The 18157-nt window shown below is 50.3% G+C and overlaps 1 protein-coding gene and 1 pseudogene across 2 annotated transcripts in view; one reads left to right on the forward strand and one right to left on the reverse strand.

The window, feature by feature from the left end:
- Positions 1-18157, reverse strand: part of TEP1 (telomerase associated protein 1) — a 58435-nt gene that overhangs the window by 12565 nt on the left and 27713 nt on the right. For both annotated transcript variants that reach the window (XR_003546967.1, XM_006163067.3), the window contains exons 13-41: positions 16434-16602; positions 16043-16201; positions 15782-15859; positions 14444-14574; positions 14053-14112; positions 12512-12670; positions 11240-11416; positions 10894-11014; positions 10208-10332; positions 9818-9931; positions 9611-9728; positions 9305-9499; positions 9014-9189; positions 8784-8940; positions 8480-8659; positions 6789-6881; positions 6403-6535; positions 6099-6249; positions 5739-5872; positions 5467-5555; positions 5091-5205; positions 3747-3987; positions 3454-3577; positions 2274-2398; positions 2042-2144; positions 1675-1830; positions 1311-1523; positions 920-1073; positions 603-815 (exon numbers count right to left, since the gene is read on the reverse strand). Coding sequence is in view for 1 of the 2 variants with exons in the window: in XM_006163067.3 (XP_006163129.1) it covers positions 603-815; positions 920-1073; positions 1311-1523; positions 1675-1830; positions 2042-2144; positions 2274-2398; positions 3454-3577; positions 3747-3987; positions 5091-5205; positions 5467-5555; positions 5739-5872; positions 6099-6249; positions 6403-6535; positions 6789-6881; positions 8480-8659; positions 8784-8940; positions 9014-9189; positions 9305-9499; positions 9611-9728; positions 9818-9931; positions 10208-10332; positions 10894-11014; positions 11240-11416; positions 12512-12670; positions 14053-14112; positions 14444-14574; positions 15782-15859; positions 16043-16201; positions 16434-16602 (4163 nt within the window). In the remaining variant the exon portion in view is untranslated. The remainder of the gene's footprint in view (positions 1-602; positions 816-919; positions 1074-1310; positions 1524-1674; positions 1831-2041; positions 2145-2273; positions 2399-3453; positions 3578-3746; positions 3988-5090; positions 5206-5466; positions 5556-5738; positions 5873-6098; positions 6250-6402; positions 6536-6788; positions 6882-8479; positions 8660-8783; positions 8941-9013; positions 9190-9304; positions 9500-9610; positions 9729-9817; positions 9932-10207; positions 10333-10893; positions 11015-11239; positions 11417-12511; positions 12671-14052; positions 14113-14443; positions 14575-15781; positions 15860-16042; positions 16202-16433; positions 16603-18157) is intronic.
- LOC102472815 (proteasome subunit alpha type-1 pseudogene) lies at positions 17081-17999 on the forward strand (annotated as a pseudogene).

Here is an 18157-nt window from a genome sequence, read left to right on the forward strand (position 1 = left end):
AGCTGTCCTTTTCTCAAGTACCAAGTGTCACCCCCACCTCACTGTCAGTGAGGACCAAGCCTCCTCCAGAGAGGACCTGGGCAATTCACCTCACCTCTCTGTCCTTCTAAGGGAAACCCATCCCTGTATACCGGAAAGTCTCCCCAAGGAACCCATGGGGAAAACTGAAAGGATTACTGGGATAGCGATCCCAGAAAGATTAGGGAAGGAGAAGACACTGAGTCTGCACTGAGTATGTGAGATAAATGGGCGTAAGTGCTCACGGGAGAGAGAGAGAGACAGAGAGAGGGAAAGTAGAAATCAGCCTCCATGGGGGATAGCCACCCTGAAATCCCTTCTCTAGTCTCCTCTCAGGATTTTGGGCACACACACATGCCTGGCATGAGTCTCAAGCCACCAGGTCTGGGGCTTGAACCATGGTTGACCATGTGGGGGTGAGCATCTTAACTACTACACCACCTGCCCCCATTTGGAAATGATTTTTTAAATTTGCGCATGCATGTATACATTCCCACACACTCATACACATACATGTAAGAAAGGTAGTAGCATAATTAAGAGGGACCGTGATGCCGCAGCCCTGCCCACTTGCCCAGCAGTACCTGAGGCAGAAGCCAAGATCTCCTGGGAGGTGGCCAGTCCCAGCACGGGCTTCCGGTATCTGGACAGGACCCAGAGGGACTGCAGGGAGCTCCTCCTGAGTGCCCAGCCCTGCAGGGACCCATCTTCTGCACCACTCACCAGCACCTCAGGACTCAGCCAGGCCAGCGCAGACACGGCCACGTCTAGCGCTTGGCACTGAGCCTGCTGAGAACCTAGAGAATGAAGGAAACGTGCGAGTAGGCCATGTGGAAAGGGGTTAGGGTGGGGAGCTCCCTTCTTCCAAAGGTTCAGAAAACCAGCCATTCCCCTTCAGTACCTGAAGACACTTTGTAGATCCTAATGCCATCTGCTCGGTACCCAACGGCCACCCAACTGCCGTCTGGGCTAAGAGCCACGGAGAGGGCAGGGGAGAGAGATGAGGAACCTAGGCATCCACGAGGCTGGCCCAGAGACCCTGACCACACTTGAACCTGGGGGCCGAGGAAAGAGTTTAAAGACACCCCACCACACCTTAGTCCTTCCCCCCAGAGGTAGAGCCACTGCCATTGAAGTCTCCTTCTACAGTCTTCTAAGTCTGTCCCTGTACACATACCCGCATGCCTCTTCCCGTTGTTCCACAAAGGCCCCACCTCCACCCAATATCCCCAATATCCCCTGCCTCTGCGACTCCCTCCTCGCACCCCACCACCAGCCCTCGGTAGCCTCACCTTGCCATCCTCTCCAGCTGTCAGTAACTGGCATCCAGCACGCATGAAAAACACACCAGCCACAAAGCCATGGTGGGCAGGGAAGGCAGCCAGCCGCACTCCCTCTTGCCAGGACCATAGCTCCACCATGCTGTCCAGCCGGCCTACAGCCACAACCCGTCCAGACACATTGAAGGCCAAGGTGCGGACAGAGGGCCCTGGGGCCCCCAATTCCTATACAGCGAGGTAGAAAGGGAAATGTCAGGGCTTGCTCTCAGCACAAGCCCAAGGTGACACCGAATGCTGATGTCTATCACTCCCCACCTTCTACTCTGTCCTCCTGGGCTCCCCCCCGCCCCCCCGGTGCTACAAAGGACCCTCTTACTTTGGTGATGTTGAGCCCATCCGCCTGGAAGAAGGTGAAGCTGCCAGCCCAGCTGCCTGTGGCTATTAGCTGCCCCTCTGGATGGAAAGCAACGCAGTTCAGGGACTTGGGACAGGTGTGCTGGAAAGCCAACTGCCCACGGACTGTGTCCCATAGCTGGAAGAGAGGAGGGCAAGGAATCGGGGTACTGAATACTGACACCCCAGCTTCTCAGTCCCAGTGATCCAGGAGCTGCCTAGTCCAGACCTCTGCCCTCAGCAGGGAAGGCCTTTGAGCACTCAGTAGCCTCTGCCACACGAGAGCACCACCTGCAGGGCTGACTCACAGTTTAGAGCCTTTGTAACCACCACGGCCCCCCAGTCATTACCTTCAGGCATCCTCCCAGGCACACAGTGGCCAGGCGCCGGCGGGCTGCGCTCCTCAGGCAACAGCCAGTGATTTGGTACTGGTGAGCCTTGGTCTGCAGCACCCTGCCCCAGGAAAACAAAGTCAGGGCCCTGGGGCCCCCGGCCATAGGCTCCCCCCTCGCTCCCTTCCTCAGGGGCTTCTGGTCAATGGGGAAGGTTCTCACACCAAGACAATGTGAAGGGACCCCTTACCGACAGCCATGCTGCAGGTCCCAGAGCTCTAAGAGCCCGTCAAAAGCCGTAAGAAAGAGGGCACTGTCCGAGAGGAACAAGCAAGAAGAGATCCCATCGCAGCCACTCACCACGGACTTCTCCTCCTGTGTCAGCAAGTGGGAAAACGTGGCTCAGGCCACTTCTTGACCTGCCGTGCCCCACCTCTGCAGGCCACAACCAGAGGCCAAGGCAAGGAGGGCTTGAGCCCTTGGCTCTCAATGCCAGATGGAGCACAGGCTCAAGTGGGCCCCCGAGACCCAAGTAGGGGTCCTACCCCACTCCAAGCCCCATTTCTATTCCCCAAGTCACCGAAGACTGGATAGGGCTGAGGGAATGCAGCTACATGACGTGTATACATGGGGTAGAGAATGACACAACCAAGAAGAGAGAGGCTGCAGCTGTGCGACCATGAGACTCACCTCTCTGGCCCAAGCTGCTGCTGCCTCCCGTAAGCAGTCATTCCCAGGAATTTATGCGGAACATTTGCTCAGGTTCCTCACTCAACCTAGAATGACTGCCTGTCTCCAGTCTGTGTGCTATGACTGCACAACTCACCAGCTCTTAATTATGCCACTATGCTTTGGTTCCTTTTTTACCTTGTATATCTTATCTCTCAACAAAAATTGACTGCATAATGGGAAAAAGACAACACGCTAAGCCCCGTACTCCCTACAAGGCTTAGGATAGTGTCTTGAATGGAAGGTGCATAGCAAATACTTGCTGAGAGATTGATTTTTTTTTTTTTTGAGAGAGATTTTTGCTATAGGTTGTGTATGCTCACACAGAAAGACAGAAACAGAAAGTGAGAAATCACCCCCCAGGAGGGATGGCCATGTCATAATCTCTTCTCCTCCATTCTCCTCTTGGGATTTTTGAGCATGTATGCACACACACACACATGCCTGGCTTGAGTTTTAAGCCTCCAGGTCCAGGACTCAACCCGTGGTTGACTATGTGGGAGTCCAACGATGTAACCATTACCCCATCTGCTGGACCCAAGAGAGATTGATTTTTTTGACTAAGCCCTGTGATCTGGATGTGAGAGTAGTAAAGTTACTGAACCAATCACGGTGTAACATGGGTTTGGTTTGTCCATGGCTTCAGGATCATTTGTGAGGGTTTTCTGAAGATAAACTGCCCTACCTCAAGTGTCACATACCTGCCAGGTTCTCAGGTCCAACAGATAAACTGTGCCACTGGCAGTGCCCACAGCTGCTCTCTGCCCACTGGGGGAAAAGGCCACTGCAGTGGGAGATGAGGAAACTGTCAGAGAAAGACTGGAGCTGGAGAGAGTAGGAAGAAAGGAAATGAGAAGGAAGCACATGGGAACGCATTTCTGCACTTGAATCCCATTCTGCCAGTGATTCGGGTCTGTTCCTTTATTCTCCAGTTTCAGAAGAAGCTGCAGCTGCACTCTGTGGACTTTCCAGAGTCTGGGGTCAAGGGTCTCACCTTGGCTGATCCCCCATGGTCTGGGGTTTATTAAGCCATTGCAACATGTGCTGGAGGTGCCATCGCTGGGACAGCAGAGGGGCCTGGTGGCAAAGAGGTGAGTCCAGAGGCTGGTTGGCTGCCTGCTGGGGCAGGAGTAGAGGGTACTGGCTGAGGACTGGCGCCTGCTGCCTCAGAAAGCGGCGGAATACATCAACGTCAGCCTCGGGAAGCTTCTGTTCCTCTTCAGGGACCAAAGAAGCTATATCAGAGAGGCAGAGTATCATTGGGAGCCAGCCTGGACCCTGTTAAACCCAGCACCAATAAAGTCATATGATATATCTAAAATATTGGGTCATCAGAAAAGTCATGATGCATTTTTGCATAGAAAAAAAGAAAAAACACGTCATGACTTTTCCATTGACCCAACAGTAAACCTCAAAATGTGGCCCTTGGACATATCAGAAATATCCATTAAAAATACAAGGCTTGGGACCAGCAGGTGGCGTAGTGGTTAAGGTGCTGGACACTCCCACTTGGACAACCATGGTTCAAGTCTTGGACCTGGTGGCTTGCTTTCTCACTTTCTCTCTCTCTCTGGTCAAATTAAAATAAAATGAATGAATAAATAAAATAAAATAAATAATTATTTTAAAAATACAAGGCTTGGGACCAGCAAATGGCATAATGGTTATGTCACTGGACTCCTACATAGTCAATCGCAGTTTGAATCCTGGACTCGTTGGCTTAAAACTCACATGGGATGCATGTGCGTACATACCCAAGGGCCCAAAAGGAGGATGGAGGAGAAGGAATTGTAGCATGGCCATCCTGCCTAGGGGTTGATTTCTCACTTTCTGTCTCTCTGTCCCTTTCTGTCTCCCTGACGAGCCCACAGGTCCTATAGCAAAAAAATCTCTATCTTAAAAAAAAAAAAAAAAGGGCAAAGCTTTGGGGCCACCGGATGGGGGGGTGGGGAGAAAACAGGACTCCCCACTCTCTCTCTCTCTCTCTCTCTCTCTCTTCCTCTCCTGAGCTCACATGCCCTAAAGCAAGTTTAAAAATAATAATGAATAAAATTAAATAAAACAATATATATATTTTTAAAAATACAAACCTTTTGACCCACTCCAGATCTTGGGAACAAGAATCTAGGGACTTAGGCATCTGAAATCTGAACTCACTTTTTAGATAATTTTATGCCCGCTAAATAGTTTCAATACCCTTGTTCTAAGAGATCTAGGCAAAAGCTCTCCTGAGAATCAGTTGCTCACCCTCTTACCATTTCAGCTTCTTTCCCATTACACCCCCGAGTATGTCCAGGAGTCCCACACCTCACAGCAGCCTCACAGCGACTCATCTCACCATAGAGGGCATGAGCCTCCAAGAGCCGCGAGACCAGGCCCAATTCCAGGTGTGCAGCCACCACGTGGAGATTGGTGAGGAACTTCGCAAGAAGGTCACGGTTCCCGCTCTGGACCTGGGAAAGTCAGATCAGATTCATTACAGATGTGAAGAGGCTGGTGAGGAGGGAAGTCTGGTCTTAGACCCCTCCTATGCAGCCGGGACCTAGACCTAGGAGCTGGGCCAAGGGACCTGAAGGAGGAGGGCAAGAAAACCAAGAGAGGGAGAGAGAGTTTGAGAAGAGATCATGGCAGTGGTGACGGTGGTGGAGGAAGGGGGCACCAAAACACAGACAAAGCTGTTGCCTGGGAAAGGCGTCCACAGGTCGAGGACTAACCAGGTGGTATGGTAGGTCTCCCAGAGCCTCAGGGTGGCAACATCGGAAGGTACCGGAACCATCAGGGTCACATGTCTTCCAGAGCTGAGCTGTGAGATCAGACAACGAGAAGGGCTCAACCCTGCACAGTCCCCGAGATCAAGTACCGTGGGCTACAGGAAGAACTATAACCCCCTGGGGGGCAGGCAAGGAGGCCAGCAGAGGGAAGCATGAGCACAGTCCGGGTCTCTAGCTGCCCCCGCGCTGTCCAGACTGACTGGGGCTGCAGTCACCTGCAACGAGGATGTGCGCTGTGCTCTGCAGCCCCGGCCTCTTCCCGTAGCGACGTTCAGCTGCTGTTCTCAGGGGCCCATCAGGGAGGCAAAGGCGGGCACCAGCGCGCTCCAGAGGGCCCTCCCCTAGCAAACTGTCCTCAGCGAGGAAGGCAGAGGAGGGAGGAGAGGGAGCAGGCCTGTCAGTGAGCACCTGGCCAGCGGTGGGCTCCCACTCCCTCCTCAGATAGTGGTAACTGGAGCAGCAGCTCCTCAGGGTCTGGGAGACAGGGGCAGGGCTATCCAGGGTCATGTGGGGCCACAGCTCAAAGATGGGATGACACGGTGAGGTTGGAGGAGCTCAGTTGGGGCTTCCAGTACCTGCGCAGACTCTGAACAAGATAGGCAAATGGGCCCATGGGTAAGGGGTCTCCACTGCTACCAGCAGCCATTGCTTCTTCCCAGCTCTTAGACCCCCTGGGCAGCATCTTCCATGCACTTAGCACTCCATGCAGCTGGTCCACAGTCAGACCTGGAAACCGAAACTCTGAGACCCCCACCAGACCATGCAGGGCACCCAGCCCCACAAGGCCCAGTCCCTCCTCAGACTGCTGCGGCGGCCCCAACTGAACCAAGTTCATTCGGCCCCTGAGCCCTCGACCTTCCAACCCACCCCAATACTGACCACTACGTGTGACCTCAAGGGTGGCCAAGGCCTGCGGAAGGACATCAGGGCCATGTTCTTGCTCCAGGGTGCTCAGAATGTGCTGCAGCAGCAGAGGGACAGTGGCAGGCAGGGCTCGGAGTCTCTCAGACACCTGGAGGGGAGAGAGACACCGGGGCTTTGGTCACCAAGGGGGGTGGGGAAACAGCTTTGTGTATTGAGGGGGGAGGCAGCAGGAAGAACAACGGGGAGGAACGCAAAGTAAAGAGAAATGGATGGACAAGACAAGGGAACAACAGCAAGGTGAGGACGGGGAATGAGGGTCACAGATGGCAAACAGGAGGGCTGAGGATGAGACAAGGAACTGGGTGGGAAGTAGGATTTGGACTGAGAAGATGAGCACTGACCTGCTCATAGAGCGTGAAGAGCCTCAGGTGATCAGTGACCAAGCGCAGGTAGAGTGGCAGACTGGACCCTCGCTTTACCAGCAGCAGCCGCATCTGATGAGAGAGAGAAGTCAGTGCGGACTCCCCTGCCTGCACCCAGCCCACTGCAAGGCAGCACCTCCTGTCCCCAGCATCACCTCAGGGCACAACCCAAGTCAGCCCTCCCCTACTCCACCCAGCAAGCCCCTCTATCAGGAAACCTCTAGCTTAGCCTTCTCATTGACAACCATGGCTTTACATGTGGCCTCACCCTGACAGGCCCTAGGGAGGCTATTCACCAGCAGGAAAAGGCTGGGTGATACTATAAGAAACCAAGGTTATCTTTTCAAAATTTTTTTTTATAATTTTATGGTTTTTGACTAAAACATTATTGATTTTCTTCTATGCTTTGTTGCCCAGATTTAAGGATTTTTGTCTTACCTTAAACTGCTGACAGGTTCCTCTACCTACTGTTTGAACTAAATCCTAACCTTTTTCCTGGCTTGAAGTCTTAAGCAAATTTCTCTTAACATGTTTTTATTTTGATCTATTAAAACTAAGACTGTTTTTCTTGAAATTAAAAAATGCATTAAAAAAATAAAATACCTAGGGATCATCAGTTGGTGTAATGACTATGTCTCTGAACTCCCATACAGTCAACCACGGTTTGAGTCCCGGACCCGGTGGCTTAAACTCATACTGGTTGCGTGTGCGTGTGTGTGTGTGCCCAAGATCCTGAGAGGAGACTGGAGGACAAGGGATTGCGGTGTGGCCATCCTCCCTGGGAAGTGATTTCTCGCTTTCTGTCTCTCTGTCTCCCTCTCTCTCTCTTTCTGGCAAGCGCACGCACCCTAAAGCAAAATGCTCTCAAAAAATAAAAAAAACCTATGTAAGGACTGCAGTAAGGTATACAGCCCCAGCTAGGTGCTACTCTCTGAGATTTATGCCTAAAGTCAGACATGTATTCACGGATACGTATATATTAGCTGCACATGCTATTAAAAGTATTTAGAATAATTAAGATCTTTACTGAATCAATAACATAGGGGGAAAAAAAGAGCAGTAACTATAGATGCCAGAGACAGTGTATCCGAGGGTGGGAAATGGCAGAGATGAGAGATATAGGGAATCAAGGGGGTAAAAAAAAGAGGCAAAATATATTAGAAATAAGAAAGGGAAAATCATTTGTTGATGATAACACGTATGGTACTATCCTTGATTGAGCCACTATACAGTGTACTCTGGATGGAAAATCTCACTCTGTATATTGTAACGATGTACAGTGAATGAATGTAAATAAATAAATTTAAAATTTAAAAAGTAAATAAAAATAATTATTTACTTAACTTTATTATTATTATTGTTACTATTAATTTGCTATTGAACACATGTGCTCACCAGAGAGAAATACAGAGAGAGAGAAAAGGAGACAGAGAAAGTGAGAAAGCAAGCCGCCAGGTCTGGGACTCAAACTGCAGTCAGTCATGTGGGAATCCAGCACCTTAACCACCATGCCAACTGGCTGGTCCCACAGTTATCTTTTTAACAATCTCCGCAGAACAGAGGGCCAAGAAATCGAATGAGAAAAGTCTATGCAGGGCACCTGGCAGAGTCTGCACCCTGAGTCCCCAAGGCTCCCAGATTCACCCCATAAGCCCTGGTCTAGATCAAACCTGGTTGTTAAAAGGCGACTCCTCCAGCCGCTTCCCATAGAGCGCCAGCTCCTCTCTTACCAGCCGGGCCCGAGCAGATGGCTCCAGTGGCCCCAGGGCCACCACACGGGCACCTGGGCTCTGCTCGAGGGTCTCCCCCAGGCCTGAGTCACTAGACACACTCAGCACCAGATGGACCCGCTGTGATATTTGGGCAAAGGGGCAAAGAGAGAAAAAGAAAAGGAGAACAGTGTCTGAGACTCCCCTGTCCTGTGTGAGGCATCCCTCCTCAGCCTGCCTCCCCTCACCTCCTCCTCACACTCACCCGGGGAATGGTCTTTGGGATCCAGTCTGAGATCAGCTGCCCATTCTGGTCTACCAACCTGTCAGCCCCATCGACAATCAGGACAAGGGTCTGGCCAGACTGCAGGGACTGAGCAGCCTTGAGCAGCAGCCTCTGCTGCAAGTCCCACACGAGGCCCCTGGGTGGGGGGAGTCGGGGTCAGTGGAGGTGCCATGCACCATCTACAGGCTGGGCTAATCAGGGATACACACCGGTAGGTGCTGGGGAGGACGCTGGGCTCTTGCACTTGGCTGTGTAGGTAGGTACAGAGGCGTCTGAGCAGGGTGAGGGCAAACCCCTGGTCAGGGCGGGCCCCTGAAAAGTGGAAGAAGACTAAAGGAGCCACCTTGACCCCATGAGGAGCCCTGAGGGTTGATACAAGGGATGCCTACATGGGACAGAAACAGAAAACATGGTCACGTTTTACATGCACGAGCTCCCTGTGCCCTGCCTCCTTAGTCCACAGTCCTCCCTCCCTCCCACCCAGGCCCCTGAAGCTGTACCAGGAATGCGGTCTTGCCCTGTCCCGACTGCCCAGTCACCAGGCTCAGCCCCCCTCGCTGCAGTATCAGCTGCTGCACAGTGTCCTGAAGAAGGCGCGATCGGGCGGGACTCGGTGGGTTCTGCAGCTGCTGAAAGGTGGCTTGGACCAAGTCATCATCTGGGATGGACACTGGCTGCTCCGGCTGGGCCCCAGGCTGAGGGCACAGGGCCAGTGACTTAAACCACAGAGCGCCCACCAAGATACTTCCCTCCCAGGACTACCCAGACCACCTACCCGCTCTCCATTCCCCAGTGCTCCTGCTGACCTGTAGGTAAAGCTTTTGTATCATATCCCACACATCCTGCAGGATCAACTGCCCAAACTCCTCCAGCCCTGCAATGTAGGGCCGGCCAGCGGCCACACCCCCCCACTCACAGGAGTATCTGTGGGCAAAGCAAGCACAGCCAGCGTCAGAGCAGGCCTGGTCCTTTCAGCACACCTCTCTACAGGTGCTCCCTACCTCCCAGCTCACCTGCGACAGGTAATCCCCTTCTGTCTGCTCAGATAGGTCTTCAGTTCTGAGATCCGATGTGCAGCTTCTTCTGACTCAGAAATAAAGTCAGATTTCCAGGCATCTGGCACAGAGCTGAGCACCAAAAATACACCCCAAGAGTGGGGCTAGACTCAGGCCCAGCCTCGCTCCTGCAACCAACACCTGTGGCTGTGACCCCTGAAACTCCCCAGGAGACGAGTGCCTGCCTTCAGCTCCAAGGCTGATTTGGACTGCAAAGACTGTTCTCTGAAGCCTGTTTCTCTCTTCCAGCTCCCTTCTCCTATACCCTGAGAACTGGGGACAGAAGACTTGGCCACTGAGCCTCGCAGGACTCCTGTAGACCCCTGGCCAGAAGGTGACGGAAAGTACCTAAGGAAGCCAGAATCCCGCAAGTAGATGAGAGCGTGGGCAGAGGGCTGCTGGCGGAGGCCCCGATTCAGGAACTGCATCACCTCCATCTCTGTCACAGAGCGCCCCGGAGGGTACTGCTGGGCCTGTACAGAGGGGGCAGGGACAGGCGTGTTCAGCCCTAGGTCACTAGGCCCTCACTAGCCCCTCCTTAAGACCATCCCATGCCCCAGGGTGCTAGGGATGTCCCACCCTCCCTTCAGCCACAAGCCAATACAACTAACAGCTAACGTTTGCTGAATGCCTGTCATACAGTAACCAATTTTTAAGAGACTTTAAACTTTCATAATAACCCTGCAAAGCAGATGTCATTGCTTCCCTTTAATGTGTGGGAAATTGAGGCTAAGTTACATTAGGCTGCTCCCCACAGAGCTGTACAACCCGGAAATGACAGGAGAGTGATCAGAACCAGATCCAGCTGAGGGCAAAGCCTAGACAGACCCACCCTCTTACCTGTCACATCCCTTGGCCAACCCTGAAAGTACTTCTCAAAGAAATTGCCCTCATCTAAACTTGGGCTCTCGTAGAATCTTCTGCCTGTGCTGTGCTTCACGTTTCGAGGCCCTGCCTGTGCATAGCTCCAGGGCTCTTGACAAGCTGTGGCTTCCTCCCACCCTGCTCCAGCCTTTGCTCCTTTCCCACCTTACCCAGTGGAAGTGAGGGTGATCAGGAAGGTTGTAGTTGGGGGGAATGTAGCCATAGCGGGAGCCCAGAATCCCCACGAACAGCTGTGAGTTCTCCACCTCGCCAAGGCACACTTCCAGTTGTCTGCAGGTATGGTTAGAGACAGGTGGGTGTCACAGGCACAGTAGTAGAGAGTACAGGCACGAGTGGGTGATGCAGACCTGGCTCACAACGGAACAAAGCCAAGGCATGCTGCTCCCATTAGCAACCGTGGGCAGCTCCCCCAACACCCTCGTCCCTACGGCCCCAACCTGGCTCACTTCAGTTCCGCTACTCAAGCCCAGCCCCTGTCCTCTGTGGCCCCCGTACCTGTTCCTACGGGTCTCCTCCTCAGTGATGCCCCAGCGCAGGTCAATGCCGTGAAGGCTGATGCGGTGAGGAGCCGCTCGGGCCTGCAGTGCCGGTAGCACAGACCTCAGCAGTAGGTCCCGCTCGCCGTGCATATCTCGGAAAGTGGATGAAATGAAGAGCCGGATGCTGCGCCAGCTGGGGTGAGCAGAGGGTGGAGCTCAGTCTAGGGATCAGTGTATTACCCAATCCACAGACACAGTCACCACTGAGCACAAGCCAGGTATGACGAGCACAGGGGTGTCCAGCAGGCTTTTGCTCACAGTCTCACCACAGAGCCCTGGAATCTACACCATTTGCCATTGCTCATGCACCCCTCTTTTACCAGCTAATCATTATAACACACTTAAAATCTTGTCCATGGTGACACTGTGAGGCAAGCAATATTTTTTTAATTGAACTTTATTTATTTTTAATTTGATCAGACAGAGAGAGAGAGAGAGAGAGTGAAAAAGCAAGCCGCCACACCCATTACTTGAACCATGGTTGGCCATGTGGGAGTCCAGCACCCTTAACCACCACATCATGGTAAACACTATTGTTATCTCCATTTTACCAAACAAGAAATTATAGCTTTCAGAAATTAAGCAACTAGTCCAAAGTTCAACTACTATTGGCAAAGGTAGGATGAAAAAGCTAGAGCCGAGTCAGCCTGTGGCACAGTGGTTAAGGGGCTAGATCCCATATGAATGCCTGCATGGCTCAAATCCCAAACCCAGCAGCTTGAAAGTCATGCCAGGTACACGTGTGCATGTGCCCAAAATCCCAAGAGGAGACTGGGAAGAAGAGATCTCAGTGTAGCCATCTCCCCTGGGGGATGCTTTCTCACTTTCCTTCTCTTTCTTTCTCTCCAGCAAGCACATGTGCCTTATATACGAAAAGGAAGGAAGGGAGGGAGGAAGAAACAGAAGGAGGGAAGGAGAGGGAGAGAAAGGAAGGAAGGAGAGGAAGAAAGGAAAGGAAAAGCCAGAGCCTGTGCTCCTAAGCCCTGGCTACATGACTGTGGTGCCTGCTGCCCTCCCCACATTCTAACCTCCTTTCCCCAGTAGAGAAAGGAACATGTTCACAATCTGATTATTTCCTGTGCTAGAAAAACCCTGTCTCAGAAAAAGGAATCATGCCCTGGTGAACAGAACAAGGGACGTCTCAACTGCCAGAATTTTAATCACAGAATTTCCTGGGGTTTTGATCTCAGCCCCTCCCAAATCACAAGGCATAGAAATACAGACTGACCCGTGCTGGGAAATAGGAGCCAAGGGGCTTGGAGTATCCTCTTCCAGTGGCCGGAGAGAAAGTACTTCTGTCTTTCCTGGAGATGGTGGAATCTTAAATATCTTGTCCATTTGGCCCACATGTTCAAGGAGACGGGAGGCCCCACGCTCTGCAATGAACCTGACATAAACAACAAAATTAACAATATCAGAGGTTTGAATCAGAGGGCCAGGGGGACAAAGATATGGCCAGGTTAGGTCACCCAGTTAACGAGCTTTTTAAGAAGAAGACCATAAGCAGTGAGTGCAATTTAAAATAAACAGGGCTGCAGACATAGGAATGATGGGGTAGAGAAGAAATTCCGCTCTAGCCCTCCTGCTAGGTATGGTAACTATAAGCTTCTGTCAGGCTAGGGACAACCGGGCTGGGCTAAGATATAAAAATCAGGCCATCCCAGCATCCCAGTCTGGGCTTGATCAGCTCTGCCTGCCAGAAAAGTGCCCTGGAGAAGGAGGAATGTGCATAAGGTTTCCTTAACAGGAGTTGGGGAAAATGTGGAGCACACAAAGGAAAAGAAGTGTGTGTGTGTGTGGGGGGGGCAGGGATAAAAGTAAATGGGAAGGCTAAGAGTGGAGAAGATTTCTGTAATTCAGTTCAACACCTGGAATTTTCTTTGGATCAAGAATTGAACAGAGACCACAGTGATGTGAGCAACTTTTGAGTTATTCTCTTATAAGCAAACAGTGTACTCTCTCATGTCCCTTTCCCTCTTTCCTATTAAATGTAATAAAAACTTGACTGGATACAGAGATGGCTGGAACTGAAGCAGCCATCTTGAACCAGGAGGTAGAAGCTGAGTATTTGAGGATGGCAGTACAATAAGACAGAAAGTGCCCATGTCCCTGTAACAGTGTGGCTACTATGCCTGGACAGCTATAATAAAATAAACTTGCTGGATCCCACATGGCCAGCTCCATCACAGTTCAAGTCCTAGATCTCGCAGGTTGAGAAACACACCAGACACATATACATGTGTGTCCCAAATCCCAACAGGGTGGCAAAATGACAGAGAAGGGACTGTGGTGTGAACATTCCCCAAGGGAAGTGTTTTTTTCTCTCTCCCTCTCTCTGTCCTTCTGTCTCTCTCTGGACAGTGTACATGCCTTCTGGCAAGATTTGTTTTGTTTTGTTTTTCCCATAGGGCACATGTGCTCACTACAGAGAAACAGAGAGAAAGTGAGAAATCACCTCCTCCTTCCCCCTTGGGAGGATGGCTACACCACAATCCCTTCTCCATTCCCCTCTCAGGATTTTGGGCACGCATACACACACACCTAGAGTAATTTTCAAGCCACCAGGTTCAGGATTCAAACCGCGGTCAGCCATATAGGAGTCTGGCACCTTAACTACTACACCACCTGCTGGCCCAGCAAGATTTTAAAAAATAAAATAAAAAATAAACTTGTTTAAAAATTATGTTAATGGGAGCAATAGTCACAGATAATCTCTTATAGATGTCTTAATGAAGTCTCCAACCCCTTCAATGTCCATCCTGTACTCACTTCAGAATCCCATCAGTACATCCTGAGAGTGTCACATCATTGCAATTCAAATCTGATGACCTGGCAAAGGAAGCAGCAGCCAGCCATTAACCATCAGAAATGGTGCCTGGAACACAGAGTCACTGGCCCCTAACTCCTTAAGATGCCCCACCTCTGCACTTGTAGCATGGTTATACACTAGGCTAGGGCTGGGAATTATCCTCCCAAAGGGGTACAGAGCTAGACTGAAGATTTTCAGAGAAGGTTCTACCACCTGAAGTGCAACAGAGGCAAGAGGGTGAGACAGGAAGTACACGCCTGACAAGGGGAGCGTCCTGGGCTGTGATCACGGTCAAGGGATAATATGAATCATTGATTTCTGACCCTGTTCAGGTGGGGTAAGCATTCTTACGGGTACTGTTTCCCTCTTAGGAGGACACCAACAAAGAGGCACTTGGCGTTCACATGCTGCCAGAAAAGCTGTTTGGCCACAATTGTCATACTCTCATTAATCGCTTGGCCAAAGACGATGACCCTGTCCACCTGTAAGATTGAAATGGGAGGGGTCAAGGCCAGGGAAAAAGGGGCCAGAAGAAATTCTAAAGATCTCAGGACATCGGGAAAAGGATTGGGGGATTAGGAGAACTCTCAAGAAAGTAGGAAATCATCTCTCCTGAGAACAAGGAGAACGAGGCATGCCACGACACTTTGGCTTGGGGTGTGTCAAAGTGAAGGCTGGGGTTGGGGGCACAGGAGCACTGGTGTGCTGTAGCTGATTCACTCAGGAAGCTCATGAGAACTCACTGCTACATTTTTATAAATCGTTGACAACTGAACCAGTTGTTAAATGTGGCTACCAAATGATCTGAACTTAAAATCAGATAGATTATATTTTAAATAAAGAGAATAAATGCTCAAAACTCATCACTTCCTATTTTACTATGGTTTACTATTAACTACTCTTGAGCTCATTTACATCTGCGGTATAGGTGTTGAAGACGTACTTTTCAGTGGTGTGCTACTGAGCATCTCTTCTCAATTCTATGTTGAGTGACATCAAGCTGGTAGCTTGAAACTGGCCGTGGAAAGACTTTTAAATATCTGTGATAGGTTTTGGCAGGTGGCGTGGTGGTTAAGGCATTAGACACTCTTACATGGCCAACCATAGTTCAAGTCCCAAACCTGGAGGCTTGCTTTCTCACTTTCCCTCTTTCTCTCTCGTCAAGTTAAAAATGAGTGAATAAATAACATTTTTTAATAACAATAATAATTTGTTATAGGTTTGTGCACACCCAAGAGAGACAGAAAGAGAAACAAACATGAGAAAGCACCTCCGACAGGGGATGACCACATCACAATCCCTTCTCTTCCATTCTCCTCTCGGGATTCTGGCCATGTGCATATGTGCACCCAGCATGTTTCTCAAGCTGCCAGATCCAGGACTCGAACTACAGTCAGCCATGTGGGATCCAGCCACCTCAACCTCCACACCACCAGCTGGCCCATGGTAAGACCTTACACACCATGGAAATTAGAAAATACTATCAAGCAACTTATTTTTCCATACAACTATTTACTAAATATTTGTGAGCACAGCAGAGGGTAGGGAATGGCAAGAAGACATGAACTGAGCTGGATATTATACATGTTTTGGAAGGTCAACTGTGAAGGGTAAGGAATTGAGATACATCTATTACAGAGGAAAATGTCGGGGAGAGGGAGAGTTTTTCAGGAAATGAGCAGTACTCACAGGGACCCTTTGGACGGCAAGAGATAGCAGGTATTTCCCAAAAGTACGCAGAGACCATTCATCGCTTTCATCTAACTCCTGCGAGAAAGAGATTCGGACTATACAACCACACAGGAGCTAATATGTAAGCAGCCAACACCACAAACTTCCTGGGAAACTTCCGAACTGCGTATATCCATGGTTGTACTAACTACTGTGTTCAGGCTGTTCCCAGGCCTGCATCCACTCACACACTTCCGGATGGTGGGGCAGCTGTCTGACCTGGACCTGGGCCTGCAGCTGGATGGCAGTCTTCAGGATGCCTTCTTCTGCCTTAAGCACTGCAGTCTTCAGAGTGCCCCCTCCACACAGCAAGAGATCCGCCTGCTCCGCCCTTGCAATCATCATTCCAATCAACAGCAGCACATAGTTCAGGGGTGGCTGGCAAGGTGAAGAGCAGACTGAGAAAAAGCTCCCCTATTTTGGAATCCACCCTTGCCCACCCTGCCTTGTAGGCCAAACACCTCCACTGGTTTGAGGAAAGGGACAAAAGCCCCAGTTAGGAGGGGCCAACTTCAGCAGCCTTCAGGAAGAACTGACCCAGGAAGGGGTAGCAAGGAGCCAGGATCCCTGCATGCTACCAGCCCCATGGAGGGTGCTTTTTACATTTTACCCCTTGCGAGTTGCTCTTAGGACAGAGCTTGTCTGCATCAGCATCTGTTAGATAGACCAAAAGGGTGCGGCCTGGCAGGGGAGGCAGGCTGTGCTTCACAGAGATGTTCACTGCTGTCTCCAGGGCCTGTCGGTACTGGTCCAGCATCTCACTGTCATAGCTCCACTGTCTGCAGACAAGAAAGACACAGACACAGGGGCTCAGGGCTCAGGGCTCAGGGGCTGCACCTTTAAGGCAGATGGGATGATGAGAACTAGCCACTCAAGCATTGAGTCCTCTCCCTCCCTCCTCAAGCATTACCAACACCACTACCAATGCCATACCACAGCCTGCCTCCCACTCTCTTCCACAAGCCCACCTCCACTGTTGGTACAGAAGACTGGGACAGAGCCTCCCCCTTGTCTCCATTATACAGGGTCATTCAAATCCACTCTCATGGCAGAAGAATAGAATCGTCTGCCAACTCACTCTCTGACGTCACTTGCCCTACTTAGCACATTAACACGTACTTACTTTACAGGCAAGATTTAACCACTACATATTTTAAATTGTATTTTAAAGAACAAATACTAATTCCTTACTCTGAAAACTGGCAATTAAAGTATAATAGATTTAACATTCATTCCATCTTTTCTACACAAAATATGGGTATCTTAAAAGTTTTAGGGCTCCCTGAACTGTAGGTGTGCAGGAGTCAGCAACCAGGCCAGTGCCGGAACCATGTTTCGAAACCAGTATGACTATGATGTCACTGTTTGGAGCCCTCAGGGCAGGATTCATCAAATTGAACATGCTATGGAAGCTGTTAAACAAGGTTAGGCCACGGTCGGTCTGAAATCAAAGACCCATGCCGTGTTGGTTGCATTGAAGAGAGCACAGTCCGAGCTCACAGTTCATCAGAAGCAAATTTTCCATGTTGACAACCATATTGGTATCTCAACTGTGGGGCTTACTGCGGATGGTAGACTGTTATGTAATTTTATGCACCAAGAGTGTTTGGATTCCAGATTTGAATTTGATAGACCACTTCCTGTGGCTCAGCTGTGTCTCTAATTGGAAGCAAAACCCAAATAGCAACACGATATGGCCAAAGACCGTATGGTGTTGGGCTGCTCACTGCTGGTTATGATGATATGGGCCCTCACATTTCCCAAACTTGTCCATCTGCTAACTATTCTGATTGCAGAGCTATGTCCATTGGAGCCCGTTCTCAGTCAGCTCGTACTTACTTGGAGAGACTTATGTCTGAGTTTATGGACTGCAATTTGAATGAACTGGTTAAACATGGTCTGTGTGCTTTAAGAGAGACTCTTCCTGCAGAGCAGGACCTAACTACAAAGAATGTTTCCACTAGAACTGTTGGTAAAGACTTAGCGTTTACAATCTATGATGACGATGATGTGTCTCCATTCCTGAAGGGCCTTGAAGAAAGACCACAGAAAAAGGCACAGCCTGCCCAGCCTGCTGATGAACCTGCAGAAAAGGCTGATGAACCAATAGAACATTAAGTGATCAATCTGTCTATATGTGTATGATCAAACATGTAAGAAAGCAGGAACACATGGCTACAGTGATGATGACAGTAATCTATACTTTGAACCAAAAGATACAGAGTGCTAGAATAGTATGTTGTAGGAATCAGTTGAGATGTGGGTTTTTTCCAAGCAGCCTCACCATGGAGCTATAAATGGAGAGCATTGTTCTTTGAAAGGGTCTATTATAAT

This window comes from Tupaia chinensis, unplaced genomic scaffold (genome assembly GCF_000334495.1).
Source record: "Tupaia chinensis unplaced genomic scaffold, TupChi_1.0 Scaffold141372_1, whole genome shotgun sequence".
NCBI classification, from domain to species: Eukaryota; Metazoa; Chordata; class Mammalia; order Scandentia; family Tupaiidae; genus Tupaia; species Tupaia belangeri.